Here is a 16651-nt window from a genome sequence, read left to right on the forward strand (position 1 = left end):
TGATGTGATCAATAGATACATTTCAGGTCTGTTTTGCCTATCTAACACTGTAGGTATATAATCTGAAGCCTATTGTTTCAAGTTAGAGGTCCAAGTCTTCTATTAATTGAAACATTTTTATACGTAAAGTATCATGACTGCAAACTATGTAGAATAATATCTCACAGTGCATGCAGGCATTCATGGGTATATATATATATATATATATATATATATATATATATATATATATATATATATATATATATATATATATATATATATATATATCCATCCATCCATCCATTGTCTTGACCGCTTATTCCTCACAAGGGTCACGGGGGCTGCTGGCGCCTATCTCAGCTGGCTCTGGGCAGTAGGCAGGGGACACCCTGGACTGGTTGCCAACCAATCGCAGGGCACACAGAGACGAACAACCATCCACACTCACACGCACACCTAGGGACAATTCAGAGCTCCCAATTAACCTGCCATGCATGTCTTTGGAATGTGGGAGGAGACCGGAGTACCCGGAGAAGACCCACGCGGACACGGGGAGTATATATATATATATATATATATATATATATATATATATATATATATATATATATATATATATATATATATATATATATAATATATATGTATTTTTACACATTTGTTAACCCCTCATGAAAAAATGCAAACAAAAGTTAAGCAAAACTATTTAAAGTCTGAATAACAGACATTCCCTCATGTGCAGATTATCTGGCTATTTTACCTCAAACTCTGAGTAAAAACTTTTTTGGCTGTTAGCCAACTGAAACTAATGTTTGCACACATTTTATTTAGACGTGGCACAAATCTCTTTCCAACTTTTTAGACAATCAGTTTATGTTGATATTAAAGTTGCATTGTGGAGTTTGCCACATTTTTTTTTTACTTGCGTAACTGCAGCCTCTGTGTCAAGCTCCCCCTAATTTCTTTATTAGAATTATTTTATCTTATGTTATTTTCACAAGTCTTGGGACTCTATTGACTAACCTGGGATCTTGGTGATTGTAGTTCATGTCATGTCATGTGGAAATGTTGGTATAAAAACAAAAAGTAATTGGATCTTTGTATGCTTGAACTTTGAGGTAAGGAACAATTCCCTTCAATCCTTGGAAACTCAACATTAAAGGTGTTTTGTGGAGTTTGACACTTTTTTTTTTTTTTTTTACTCGCGACTGCTACATCTGGTCTAAAGCATAAAAAACGATTGCGAGAAGCACTTGTTGAGAGATTATGTCCCCAGGTATCCAACCAAAGTACTTTAAACAAAATCTGATGCTACATTTCAAAATAAAACTCATTTGAAAATTGATTTTCAGACATGAATCCCTGATTTAAAAAAAACATTTAAAAAAATCATGGTTTGTTATCCCAGGACCAGACCAGTTCTAAGGGGCACTACACCACCCCAGGTATCCAACCAAAGTACTTTGAACAAAATCTGATGTTGAATTTCAAAATAAAACTAAAAAATAAATGGTCTTGGATAACAAACCATGAATTTTTAATGATTTTTTGAAATCAGCAATAATAGTCGACATTTCAATTTTCAAAGGAGGTTTATTTTGAAATGCAACATCAGATTATGTTCAAAGTACTTTGGTTGGATACCTGAGGTGGTGTAGTGTCCCTTAGAACTGGTCTGGTCCTGGGATAACAAACCATTAATTTTTAATGATGTTTTGAAATCAGCAATAATTGTCGACATTTGAATTTTCAAAGGAGTTTTATTTTGAAATGCAAAATCAGATTTTGTTAAAAGTACTTTGGTTGGATACCTGAGGTGGTGTAGTGTCCCTTAGAACTGGTCTGGTTCTGGGATAACAAACCATGAATTTTTAATGATTTTGTTTTAAATCAGGGATTAATGTCTGAAAATCATTTTTTTTAAAGGTGTTTTATTTTGAAATGTAACATCATATTTTGTTTAAAGTACTTTGGTTGGATACCTGGGGTGGTGTAGTGTCCCTTAGAACTGGTTTGTTCCTGGGATAACAAACCATGAATTTTAATGATTTTTTTAAAATCAGGGATTAATGTCTGAAAATCAATTTTTCAAATGAGTTTTATTTTGAAATGCAACATCAGATTTTGTTCAAAGTACTTTGGTTGGACACCTGGGGTGGTGTAGTGTCCCTTAGAACTGGTCTGGTCCTGGGATAACAAACCATGAATGTTTTATGATTCTTTATTTTAATTAAACCCTAAACCAGGTGTTTGACAGCTTTTATTTTGAAAGTGGCCAACGCAGCGGCATGTCGGCATGTTACCGTAATGCACAGTATTAACAATCGTTGGGGCGGCTGGCTTGACTTCGTCTTTTCGAGTGGCGGCTGGCTTGACCGCAGTCTGCAACTGGCTTGCATCCATCGATGTGATCCACATTTGACTACCTTCTGGCTGAGGAAAAAACAAACGCTCACCGATAAACCGATTATCCCAGCTCGACACCGTCACACCACATTCACCGCTGTCCCTTGCATTGCGGCTTCATATAATTTTATTGCATTGCAAAGTTATTAAAGGACAGGTTGGCATGGACACCGACTTGAGTTTCTCTTCTCGTCGGTCGCCTGTGGTTTGTTTACACGGATGCGTGGCGTCCAGCCAGCCCCTCGCTTCTGCTGTTGGATTGGGTGAGTGGAAAGTTCTCTTGGAGATCTCTGCTTGGCTTGATAGCTAAGTACGAACACTGTTTTGTACATTTTAAAACAATTTTATTTGCATAATTATGAAAGAGAGGCATCACCTTTTCAAAGATCTGTGACTGAATTTAAATCTGATTTTTTTCATTTTACAGTACACTAACATAGAGTGCATTTATTTATTTATTTATTTTAAATGTGAAACGCATTACTTTGCAGACTTTTAGGCCTATGTAAAATACTTTATTTTCTCTCTCTCTCTCTCTCTCTCTCTGTCTGTCTGTCTGTCTGTCTGTCTGTCTGTCTCTCTCTCTCTCTCTCTCTCTCTCTCTCTCTCTCTCTCTCTCTCTCTCTCTCTCTCTCTCTCTCTCTCTCTCTCTCTCTCTCTTCTGGGCATCCAGTAAGCTAGTCAGTCGCACATTGTCTTCAATATGAACCTATGCACATGACCGCTTATTCATCACGTACCGCGGTGGTGTTGGAGCTTATCCCAGCTGGCTTCGGGCAGTAGGCGGGGTACGCCCTGAACTGTTTGCCAGCCAATCACAGCATATTTAACTATTGATGTAGTGGTGGTAAAACTCAACATTTATAATGTACTGTATATTGTTTATAAATATAATTATTACATTTGAAGATTTCCTCCAGTCACACAACCTAGTGGGACTTCCTTTTGTCACTTGAAGGGATACTGTGCTGTGGTTTAGCCATTATTGGTGACACGGCGAGAGGAGGTAGGACTCAGACGCAGGTATAAAGTTGGCCAACAAGGCTGCAGCTTTAATGACTGGAAACTCAAATCGCCTCTCAAAGAGGGAAAAAAGGCTGAACAAAAAGAGCTCCAAACTGGAGATACCAAAAGGGCACTCAAAAACAGGGACAACAGAAAGCGCTCCACTAGGGAGGAAAACAAGGGGCAAACTAAGGGCGCAAGACAAGGCAAGGCAAGGCAAAGCATAAAACAAGGACTGTGGTACGAGGGCTGTGAGGACGCTTCCATGCACTGAGATGTGACACTTCGGCAACTGAGGGGAGAATGCAAGTGGCTTTTATTGTAGGAATCATGGCTGGCTGCACCATCTCCCCATTAGCCTTCACGATGGCGATGGAAGTGATCATTCGAGCATCTCGATGGGTGGTTGGAGGGCAGTCCTTACGACCTGGCCTTAGGTTGCCACCTATAAGAGCCTATATGGATGACCTCACAATCCTCACCACAACCAAGGCCTGCACTGTACGACTCCTGAGCAAGCTCCAACATAACATCGAGCATGCTCACATGAAAATCAAGCCAAGTAAATCCAGAAGCATCTCAATTGTCAAGGGGAAGCTGTCACACCAACGCTTCCAGATTGGTGATGAGGATATTCCAACTGTTTCTGAGAAGCCTGTGAAGAGCTTAGGACGGTGGTATGACGCTTCCCTGAAGGACACTGAGCAAATAGATCAGCTTAAGAAGGATGTCGTCAGTGGCCTGGAGATCATTGACAAAACTGCACTCCCTGGGAAGTTGAAGCTTTGGTGTCTGCAGTTTGGACTTCTACCACGGCTCATTTGGCCTCTGACCCTCTACGAAATCCCCATCTCAAAGGTGGAGAAACTGGAGAGATACTTTAGTTCATACGCCAGGAAGTGGCTTGGGCTTCCCAGATGCCTCAGCAGTATAGGGCTCTATGGAAGAGGAGTCTTGGAACTGCCCTTGTCCAGTTTGGTGGAGGAATACAAGTGTGCCAAGGTGAGACTAGAGATGACGCTGCTGGATTCAACTGACACTCTCGTGGCCCAGGCTGCCCCTCATTTGGCGACTGGGAGAAAGTGGACACCAGCAGAGGCAACTCAACAGGCCAAAGCAGCTCTCAAGCATAGGGACATTGTGGGACGAGTGCAGCAGGGGAGGAGTGGTCTTGGCGCAGGAGTCGTCATGCCATTGTGGAGCAAGGCCACCGCACCCGAGAGACGAGCGCTGGTAGTTCAAGAGGTGCGCCAGCAAGAGGAGGTGGTAAGGTGTGCAAAAGCGGTGGCACAAGCAAGACAAGGCCAATGGACGACCTGGGAGGGAGTGGAGAAGAGGAAGATCTCCTGGCAGGAGCTGTGGGAGACAGAGGCATTTAGGATAAGCTTTACTATCAAAGCTGTCTACGATGTCTTGCCAACTCCCAAAAACCTCAACCAGTGGTATGGTGAAGTCCCTAATTGCTCCCTCTGCTCAACTCCTGCTACGCTGAAGCACATCCTGGTTGGCTGCACGACCAGTCTCACTCAAGGTCGGTACACCTGGCGGCACAACCAGTGCAGAAGTGTTGGAGCATCAGCGAACAATTACCAACAAGCTCCCTCCCCCTACAGCTTGTGGGCTAGCAATACCATTCATCAGAGAAGGGGAGGGTAAAGCTACCCTCAGGCCCTTAAGACCAGAAGTGGGGCAGCTCAGCAGGGCACGTGATTGGAAATTGTTGGCAGACCTGAACCAAAAGCTCTGCTTCCCACCAGAAATTGCGCTGACCAATTTGAGACCAGACCTCGTGCTGTGGTCAACCTCACTTAAGCACGTGTATATCATCGAGCTGACGGTGCCGTGGGAAAGTTCAGTTGAGGAGGCCTACGAGCGCAAGAAGCTGAGATACACAGAGCTGGCAGCCGAAGCTGAGCAACGTGGCTGGGTAGTAAAGATCCGCCCCGTCGAAGTAGGATGCAGAGGTTTTGTAGCAACTTCAACAACAAGGCTACTCCGAGAGGTGGGAGTACGAGGGAAGGCCCATCGGCAGGCCATCAAGGACCTCTCCAAAGCAGCAGAAAGAGGGAGTCAGTGGGTCTGGCTAAGGAGGAAGGATACCAGCTGGGCCATCAGGTGAGAGTCGGCATCCGGGGGGTGATCCTGGGACGCTGGGAATCACTGCTGAACCCTCTGGAGATGTCGTGGGCCTATCAGCGAAACATTGAGGAAGGAGGGTGCCCACTTGACAACCCATAGGGTGCCGTCACTCACATGATTATCCCACAGAGTCTTAGGTATGCGATAGAGGGATATTATCATCTAGTCCTACACTATAATCTGGGTTGATTGGTAGCAGGTGGTGATGATCATGGGTGGGGACCGGTAATCAGTGAACTGCAGGAAGGGCAAGTGACCTGGGGTGAGAGGGGAATCAGAATTTCAGGGTAAAACAGGAAACATGGTTGTAAAAATAAAAGCATGGGCCGTCACGCCGGTGGCGGCGTGACAGTACCCCCCCCTCAACGGCCGGCTCCTGACGGCCCTTCAACACAGAAAGTCCAAAAACAAGGGCGGGCGGAAGGGGGCACGGAGGTGGGAACACGGCCCACCCATCCGTCCCAGACAAAAGGTAGTTCAGGAGGGCGTCCACGACGCCAGACGAGAGTCCCGCCGGGACCGTTCAGGATGTTCCTGACAAAACTTCTTTTTTGTTTAGCGAAGGATCAGATTCGGAAAGTACCACGGGAATCTCGTGGACCGGTTTGACTTGGTAGACTTGGCAAGGCGTGGCAAACGTGGCAGACTTGGCGTGGCAGGGTTGGCAGACCTGACGAGGCGTGGCAGGCTTGGCAGGCGTGGCAGACTTGGCGTGACAGGCTTGGCAGACTTGGCGAGGCGTGGCAGGCTTGGCGAGGCGTGGCAGGCTTGGCCGACCTGGTGTAGTATGGTAGACTTTGGCGTGGACGGCTTTGGCGAGGACGGCTTTGGCGAGGACGGCATTGACGGCTTTGGCTTTGACGGCTTTGGCTTGGGCGGCGTGATGCAGAGACTTGGCGTGACTTGATGCAGAGACTTGGCGTGACATGATGCAGAAACTTGGCGTGGCTCAGGGTCTTGGCGCTGCGCCCGGCGAGGCTCGGGGGCTTGAGGCGGTGCCTGGCGAGGCTCGGGAACGAGAGGTTCAAGAGTCAACTGGTTGACTGCGGCTGAGAATGCACTGGTCGCTGATTGCTCCAAGACGTGATCCATACAGTCCTTTCCCCATTCCAGTATGTTCCCGGAGTTCCAGTCGATTCGGGGGTTGTGTTGACGTAGCCAAGGGTGTCCCAGAACCAAGGTGGGTGACGAAGCTTGGATTACATGGAAACGGAGGTTATCGATGTGTTGTCCAATTCGTACTTCTAGGGGTTCGGTGATATGGGTGATGCAAAAGAGTTCCTTGCCATTAAGCGCTCTGGCCTGGACGGTTAGGGGAAGGGGTTCGGTGGTGGCCCGTAGCTGTTTCACGAGGCCCCAGTCCATGAGGCTCTCGTCGGAACCGGAGTCGATGAGGGCTGGCAGGTCTATGGTCATAGCATGGTGGCTTATCTGGACTTGCGTGATTCTTTGAGTCTTAGCAGGACGGGGTGACGGGAAACTCACCGGTGGACCTCTCTTCACGGTGCAAGATCCCACCAGATGACCAAGTTCACCACAGTAGTAGCAGCGGCCTTCTTGACGGCGACGCTGTCGCTCCTCGATGGTTAGCTGGGTCCGACCAAGCTGCATGGGTTCCTCATCATTTCCACTGACCTCCCTTGCGGTGGATGACTGGGGAAATGCATATCTTGAAGACTCACTTGCCAGTGGATGCTGGAGGGGTCCCGAACCAGGTATCCTTTGGAGTCCGCTGCTCTGCTTGAGCTCCCGCCTCCGATGATCAGTGCGGATGGCAAGCGAAATTAATGAGTCCAGGTCGCTGGGTAAATCACTTGGAAGCAAGAGTTCCTGCATGGAGGTTGTGAGCCCCTTCAAAAAGTGGTCAAAGAGAGCTGTGTCGTTCCAGCCACTCTTGGCTGCTAGAGTTCGGAATCGGATGGCGTAATCATTAACCGATTCTCTGCCTTGTCTGAGATAGCTGAGTTCTCGCGTCTTCTCTCGATCCATGTTGACTGGATCGAAAACTTGGCGGAGAGTCATGCAAAACCCGGCTGCGGTTGAGCAGGTCGGGGAGTTTCGTGCCCATTCCGCGGTGGTTTCCTGTCTTGTGGCGGGTAGCGTGGAGTGTTGCAGGTGGCTCATCAGCCCCTGCACCTGTCCAGCAAGTTCACCTATCCGGGTGGCCATGGCTTGCTGGATCTCCTCCAGGTGCGACAAGCGAGTGGCCTGCCTCCGCAGTGCAGCCTCCAACTTATCTGCTGAGTCCATGCTGGCCGAAGTGTACTGACACGACGAGAGGAGGTAGGACTCAGACGCAGGTATAAAGTTGGCCAACAAGGCTGCAGCTTTAATGACTGGAAACTCAAATCGCCTCTTAAAGAGGGAAAAAAGGCTGAACAAAAAGAGCTCCAAACTGCAGATACCAAAAGGGCACTCAAAAACAGGGACAACAGAAAGCGCTCCACTAGGGAGGAAAACAAGGGGCAAACTCAGGGCGCAAGGCAAGGCAAGGCAAGGCAAGGCAAGGCAAGGCAAGGCAAGGCAAGGCAAGGCAAGGACTGTGGTACGAGGGATGTGAGGACGCTTCCATTCACTGAGATGTGACACTTTGACAACTGAGGGGAGAATGCAAGTGGCTTTTATTGTCTGGGTTGATTGGTAGCAGGTGGTGATGATCATGGGTGGGGACCGGTAATCAGTGAACTGCAGGAAGGGCAAGTGACCTGGGGTGAGAGGGGAATCATAATTTTCAGGGTAAAACAGGAAACATGGTTGTAAAAATAAAAGCATGGGCTGTCACGCCGGTGGCGGCGTGACAATTGGAAAACGTGCACATTTTGGAGGAACGTGTAATCAATATCACTGACCATTGGAAATTCATTATGATTTTCAGTGAAAAAAGATGCTGAATATGCAGAAATTTAGCTTATAAGCACTGGCTTGTCTATTTCTCCAGATGTTCTGAAGCGTGGTGGCAATGCTGCAGATGCTGCAGTCGCCATAGCAGCAGCTCTGGCAGTTACAGAGCCGTGCAGCACCGGTCTTGGAGGAGATGCCGTCTGCCTGTTCTTTAACGGCAACACTGGCGAGATCAGAGGAATAAACGGCAGGTCAGCAATTTTCTTTATGTTTTTGTCTTGTCTTCATTATATGGACTGACAGCATACTGCTCTTTTGTTTTACAGTGGTCCTTCTCCCAAAGGTCTGACTCCGGAATTCCTGATTGGCCGCAAGTACAGCGCTGAGGCACCTCTTCCAGTGTTTGATGCTCTGAATGTTACAGTGCCATGGGCCCCTGCATGCTGGTGTGATACCATAAAGATGTTCGGCAGTCACAAGGTTCAACTTTATGTGCTTCTGTATGTCAATTGCATATTTAACTCATTCACTCCCAGGACATTTTCGCTATTTTACTGGATTTTGATTGGTTTGCAAGGCCCATAGAATATTGTGTCCTATTGCTATAAAAACATGGAATCTACCAAAAGAAAGATTAGAGCATCTTCTTTCATCAGGAAAAAATATATATATATATTTCTATCTTTTTCCATTTTGATCAATTAGCATTAAAATATGGTTAAATTTCATCATTATTTACAAATCTGTTTAAAACTACGGGGAAAAGAGCTTTTTGATCTCTTATACTCTGCTGCCATCTACTGGCCGTTTTTGTAATAACTACAATTGCTTCAAGCATTCTCTTCAGTTCAGAGGCTGCATCAAAGCCAAAACATCTTTGGGAGCATGGTAATATTTAAAATAGAATGTATTTATATGTTTTTGGGAGTAAATGAGTTAACATAAATTACATTATAACATACCCCACCAACATTCACAAACACATTCAAGTAAACTGTGTACTGAATTTGAAGAATGCTATTTTTAGACAGAAACGCTGCGTAACTTCAGCAGCTTGAACCGGAAGGAGGTCAAAAAGAAGCTCGCTCATTGACGAGACATGCAAGTAGTGCTTGTTTTGTTCTTGTTTATCTCAGAGAAAAAACTTGCAGAGTAAACATAGCTGTTAGGGAACATGCAGAAACCACTCCGGACACTACAACCGTCCACATATGAAGGATTTATTCTTTATTCGTTTCCCAAAGCATAAAATTCAGAGTCAAAAATGTGAATGGGGATCAACTTGTGTGGACGTCCAAAAGAACAGTTTATCGCCAGCGAAGTGAAGCCTTTAAAGATCCCCTGATATGCGCTTTGCAGCAATTACACCAATCATCCTCTGAATGCCCTAATACTGTATCAAAAGAGATGTTCGCGAAATTGTACCTTGTTGTAGAGTTGCAAGTCTCCACGAGGACGGTCTATTGTTAGCCTAGCATCAAATGAGCGGATTTTGGTGAGCGTGGCCAAGGCTCGCCAGACTTCCGTGTGTTCTTGACTACAAAATGAGTTGGGCGTGGCCAAGTCTCATCTTTTCCATGTGCTCCTGTTTACAAACAGTCTTCACGTCTGCACCTGAAGTAATATTGGCTCATTAGTTTTAATAGTCAGTACTGATTCAGGGGTAAGTGAAAGATGTTCTGCTAATCCACCTTTGTATTGTCCCAAATTCCTGAAGCAGTTGATTTTCTGGGTACAGCTACTGGGATTGACACCCCCGTACCGGTCAAACCACAAGTCCTACGGGGAAACTGAGCACATCCCCGGAACCGGCTCGACCTCGGTTTTCCAACGGCGTCGGTGCCAGTCCTCCACGAGTGTCCGGTCCGGAGATACAGGGCCGCGAAATCGTGGACCATGCTGTCCTCCTGCTGCTGCTGCTGTTTGTTTGCTCAGGCTGGGTGGAGGGGTTGAAAATTTTGAGGGTGGAGTTCGCGCTGAACTAGTGACATGTAAAACCGAAAAAGGTGGCTTTAGTGACGTGTGAAACCGACCTGCTGAAACATCCCATTTGAGAGTGCTGTTTGAGCTAATGTGATACAAACGCCCATAGGAAAGGGATACATGGGTCGTTTATCTCACAGCTTTGGGGACTTAGTCAGGCTATGGTAAAGCATACTTATGTCAACCCCCCGCCAAAAGTGAAAATTTCATATGAGGGCACCTTTAACCTTAATATGGAGTCAACATTTTGTTGAGGGGCATGCATGCCTCCTTCTAGATTACAATGCTGCCTTTGCCAGCCACTGCTATCCCGAAGAGGTAAGCGATTGTCTTTATTTTTATATGTTTTTTTTTTGTTTCGCGTTTGGCACTATGCCGACTGCTGGATGACAAAATGAATGACAAGGAAAAAAAAATCCTAAAATGGCGTTGCCATTGTTGTACGGACCTGTCTTGCTTACTTTTTTCTTTTCTTCTTCTTCTTTTTTTTTTCTTTTTTTTTTGCATTTTGTGCAGCTGTGACATGTATGAAAATTTATATGTAGGGCCTTTTCTGAATTAAGGAAACTGGTTTATAAACAGGAAGGATATAATAATGGAAAGAATTTAGGTTTAGCGAGTGCTGTGGGTTGTGGCCAAGAGACACATGCACAGACAAGCTACACACGTACACAAAATAAGCAGTACAAATGTACCCCCGACAACTATCAAAGACGTAAGACAACCAGATAAGAAAAACTGGGCATATGGTGGTAAAGGAAGGATAGCTTCTTGAAATTGGAGAATGTCAGTGTCAGTCGCGCAGGACGGGGAGAAAAAAAAACACCTCTGGATAAGGTTGGCTCTTTTACCTCGTCTTTTTCAGCCCTCTACATGCAAGCCATCTCTTCGATTGAACATTAGTATGTTCTTCGACGTCTATACCAGTGAATTTGCCACCAGGGATATCATTCTCGGACACGATTAGTAGATTTAGCGCAGTAGACATTTCGCTAGTCGACTGTTCACATTCGTCTAGCATGACTAGCCCGCTGAGTTTGACCCTCCTCGCTAGACTCATGTGGTGACGTGTATCGTGCGGTTCCCCTTTGACACGTTGCTTTTTACCGTGATTGATTAATGAAAGTCAGAGACAGACTCGACATTTACACATGCTGTCAATTTATTTCATCCATGTTTTCAATTGTGATAATTAAACTTCAATGCGTTCCCTATACTTGACCTCACATGGCAGCGAGAGCATTTGAATTGACAGCGGTCCAAAAATATTTCCTCTTCCAGTCAGAACACCTGCTGAGGCAAAGGAAAGTTCTTGATATTGAATTGATTACAAAAAAGTGTGTAATTCCATATAAACATATTTTGCTCCTATTGTAACTCTTCATGGCATATTTTTTCTCAAAACAATGACTCATATTTCCTGCTTCATTTGGAGTGAGGTAATACGCACGTGTTTCCTGTCCCTACTTCCCCTAGCTGACCTTACAGGAGGTGCTCAATAGGGCAGTGGAACTGGCTGAGGTGGGGTTTCCTGTTGCTGAAGTCACAGCTCATGCCTCGACACACTGGGTGGCTGAGCTGCGAGAAGCTGGGAAAGAACTTGGTGGAGACCTACTGATTGATGGGCATCCTCCCAAACATGGACAAGTATTCCGGAACCCTGCCCTAGCCCGAACTCTGAAGGTACATGAGTGAAACAAAATTGTCACTTCCACAAAAGTAAAAACAAATATTTAGCACCCTTCATTTTTGTATAAATTCTGCCTGCTCTACTTTGTGTGTGGACTACACAAATACCATGTCTGCTTAGGTAAACTGGTGCAGTATAATTCCCCACCAATACCCACAATAAATCCATCCATCCATCCATCCATCCATCCATCCATCCATCCATCCATCCATCCATCCATCCATCCATCCATCCATCCATCCATCCATCCATCCATCTTCTTCCGCTTATCCAATGTCGGGTCGCGGGGGCAGCAACTTTAGGAAGGAAGCCCAGACTTCCCTCTCCCCAGCCACTTCAACCAGCTCCTCCAGCGGCATCTCAAGGTGTTCCCAGGCCAGCCGAGAAACATAGTCTCTCCAGCATGTCCTGGGTCATTTCCGGGGCCTCCCACCAGTGGAACATGCCTGGGACACCTCTCTAGGGAGCCGTCCAGTAGGTATCTGAACCAGATGCCCAAGCCACCTTAACTGGCTACTCTCAACGTGGAGGAGCAGCGGCTCTACTCCTAGTCCCTCCTGGATGACCGAGCTTCTCACTAGTGTTGTTCCGATACCATTTTTTGGCCCCTGATACCGATTCCCAGCTTTGCAGTATTGGCCGATAACCGATACCATACCGATACCTAAGGTCTTTTTTTTCCTCAACATGAAAAAGCTGTCCTGCCATTGGTTCAGAGCTTTCAAGGGCCAATAGGATATCTTGGATCAGCATGCAGTGAGTGTGTCACATATCAGTGAATGTCGTGCACGAGCAATACACAAGATGCTACATCCAAAATCCTATATTAGCATTGGAATTAATGATATCGGTATGTTACTTGGGAGTAGTCACCGATACCGATACTACTGTTTTAATGCAGTATCGGAGCTTCTGCCGATACCAGTATCGGTATCGGAACAACACTACTTCTCACCCTATCTCTAAGGGAGAGCCCGGACACCCTGCGGAGGAAACTCATTTTGGCCGCTTGTATCCAGGATCTTGATCTTTTGGTCACAACCCACAGCTTGTGACCATAGGTGAGGGTAGGAACTTAGATCGACCAGTAAATTGAGAGCTTCACGTTTCGACTCAGCTCTTTCTTCACCACAATGGACCGATACAGAGTCCGCATCGCTGCAGACACTGCACCGATCCGCCTGTCCATCTCCCGCTCCATCCTGCCCTTAATCGTGAACAAGACTCCATACATTGCCACATAGTAGAAAAGAAACTGATGGAACTGGGACATTAATTTGTCTGGTCCAAGCTTGTTGAACAACACCTCAGTAACACGAAAGCGCATTTCAAAACATTTTTTTTTTTTTTTGCAGCAAGCGTGAAAGGTAACAAAACCCCTTTTTCGAGGGGATACTTGAACTTACTTCACTTGGGGCAGGATCTCATCCGGAGAGGGCACACCACCCTTTTCCAACTGAGGACCACGGTCTCATTTGGAGGTGCTGATTTTCATCCCAACCGCTTCACACTCGGCTGCGAACCGCTCCAGTGAGAGCTGGAGATCACAGCTTGATGAAGCCAACAGCACCACATCATTTGCAAAAGGCAGAGATGCAATGCTGAGGCCACCAAACCGGACCCCCTCAACACCTCGGCTGCACCCAGCCCTGGTGGAGTCCAACCCTCACTGGAAACGAATCCGACTTACTGCTGGCAATGCGGACCAAACTCTGGGCTTGGTACCCTGTACTCCCGAATAACCCCCCACAGGAACCCCCGGGGGACACGGTCAAATGCCTTTCCAAGTCCACAAAGCACATGTGTAATGGCTGGGCAAACTCCCATGCACCCTCGAGGATCCTGCCAAGGGTGTAGAGCTGGTCGACAATTCCAGGGCCCGGACGAAAACCACACTGCTTCTCCTTGAGTCCGAGATTCGACTTCCCGACGGACCTTTCTCTCAAGCACCCCTGAATAGACCTTACCAGGGAGGCTGAGGATTGTGATCCCTCTATGGTTAGAACACAGCCCCGGGACCACCACCCTGGGCCGGCCAATCCAGAGGCACTGTCCCCGATGTCCAAGCGATGTTGTTGAGGCGTGTCAACCATGACAGCTCCACTACATACAGACCTATAGGAACTCCGGGCGCATTTCATCCACCCCCAGGGCCCTGTCACAGAGGAGTTTACAACGCACAATAATTGTATATAACATATATATATATATATATATATATATATATATATATTATATAGGGGTGTTAAAAAAAATCGATTCGGCGATATATCGCGATACTACATCGCGCGATTCTCGAATCGATTCAATAATCGGCAGAATCGATTTTTTAAAAAAAATTTTTTTTAGGATTCACACCTTGAGCATGGAAGAATATTATATGAACGGAACATTAAGCCTTAATATTTTATTTTAATGCTGTTCAAACATGAAACAGATTACAACCTCTATAAGACTGAAATTTCAGATAAATAAATAATACATTTTCATATAAATCTTACACTCTACAAGCTTACTGATTAGTATTTTCTAAATTTGAATGGAAAAAAATCGCAACAATCGACTTATAAATTCGTATCGGGATTAATCGGTATCGAATCGAATCGTGACCTGTGAATCGTGATATGAATCGAATCGTCAGGTACTAGGCAATTCACACCCCTAATATATATATATATATATATATATATATATATATATATATATTAGGGCTGTCAAAGTTAAAGCGTTAATAGATTAATTAATCACAGAAAATTGTCGCATTAATCACGAATGAACGCAGATTAATCGCACAGTGATTAGGTCAATGCACGGCATTTCCTACGCCTGTTGTTCCAAAATGTGCGGGGTGACTGCAGTTGGGGTGCTCGCTTTTTCGCTTTAAAAAACACTTCAACGGGACTTTAGATGAAACAAAAGTAATTTGTGTTTAATTAATTAATAATTGCTGAATTGCACCCAATTGATATGATGCTGTTACGTTTTGAGCAATACACGCATGCATGTGTACATGCATTTAATCAATGTTTGCAAATGACATTCAGATAATAAAATGCGTCAATGTCAAAATATTACGGTATTTTGTTTTTTATATTACGCGAGTAATTTAGCTGATTAATCGTGATTAATCAAAATTAAAAAGTGTGATTAATCAGATTAAAAAAAAAATATATATATATATATATATTAGTGCTGTCAAACGATTAAAATTTTTTAAACGCAAATTACTTTGGTTTCATCTAAAGTCCCGTTGAAGTGTTTTTTAAAGCGAAAAAGCGAGCACCCCAACTGCAGTCACCCCGCTCATTTTACAAAATACCGTAATATTTTGACATGAATGCATTTTATTATCTGAATGTATTTGCAAACATTGAGTAAATACATGTACGCAATTGCATGCATGCGTGTATTACTCAAAATGTAACAGCATCATATCAATTGGGTGCAATTCAGCAATTACTAATTAATCAATTAAACACAAATTACTTTTGTCTTATCTAAAGTCCCGTCGGGGTGTTTTTTAAAGCGAAATTTACCACCAAGCACACCAACTGGAGTCACCCCGCTCATCATGGAACAACAGGCGTAGGAAATGCCGTGCATTGACCTAATCACTGACCTGCGCAGCCTTCAATGTAACCATCATCGGTTATGTTCAAGGCTCAAGTGCGGCCAAAAAAAATAGTGCGATTAATCTGTGTTAATACGTGATTAATGCGATATTTTTCTGTGATTAATTAATCTATTAGCGGTTTAACTTTGACAGCCCTAATATATATATATATATATATATATATATATATATATATATATATATATATATATATATATATATATATATATATATATATATATATATATATATATATATACATATATATATATATTTTAGGGATGTCAAATTTAGTGCATTAATTTTGAGTTAATTTAATGTTCCTTTAACGCCACTAATTTTTTTAATGTGCGATTAAGGTCCGCCCCTTACTTGGAAAGCCTGTACTGGAGGAATTCCAGTCGCAACGCAGCAGACTCGTCCACGTCAAAATTGATCAGTAAAAAATTCAATATAAATGGAAATATTTGTGGAGACTGGTGTCAAATTGTATTTTATTTCATGTTGAAGATTAAATAGCTCTTAATATGAAAAGAAAAATGCACTGCGCTGTCACCAAAGTCTTACAAATGCAATTATGCCATCTAGTGGCAGAAAAATGGTCTCATCATAAACTATCTTCAATATCACACTTTTTTTTTTTTTTACAGTACAGTATATCTTTTTAATTTTAACTCTATTTTTTTTTTAATTATTATGACATTACTGTATTAATGACTAAAACATGCAGCCATATTTATATTAGTTTAACATTTTTCCTCTGTTAACACTGTTGTATGAAAACTTGGAAAAAACACATTTTATTGTACATACATTTTATTAACAAACGCTCAATTACAAGGACGTGCTGCTGAATTATTATACAGAATTGTGAAATTGAAAGCGTCTTGACCGTTCGCTGTTATTTACTTCGTGTTGGTGATTTTGTTGTTATTGTTGTTGTTGATTAGGGGCAGATAACACAAGTTTTACTTCTTTCTGTGCCTTTTCGT

At 44.1% G+C, this 16651-nt stretch overlaps 1 protein-coding gene across 1 annotated transcript in view; it reads left to right on the forward strand.

The window, feature by feature from the left end:
- Positions 1 to 2319: 2319 nt before the first annotated feature.
- Positions 2320 to 16651, forward strand: part of LOC144027103 (glutathione hydrolase-like YwrD proenzyme) — a 112158-nt gene continuing 97826 nt past the window's right edge. The window contains 4 exon segments of the mRNA XM_077534399.1: positions 2320 to 2651; positions 8471 to 8624; positions 8700 to 8853; positions 11833 to 12039. Coding sequence (XP_077390525.1) covers positions 2552 to 2651; positions 8471 to 8624; positions 8700 to 8853; positions 11833 to 12039 — 615 coding nt within the window. The 5' untranslated portion in view covers positions 2320 to 2551.

Source organism: Festucalex cinctus, chromosome 10 (genome assembly GCF_051991245.1).
Source record: "Festucalex cinctus isolate MCC-2025b chromosome 10, RoL_Fcin_1.0, whole genome shotgun sequence".
Classification (NCBI taxonomy): Eukaryota; Metazoa; Chordata; class Actinopteri; order Syngnathiformes; family Syngnathidae; genus Festucalex; species Festucalex cinctus.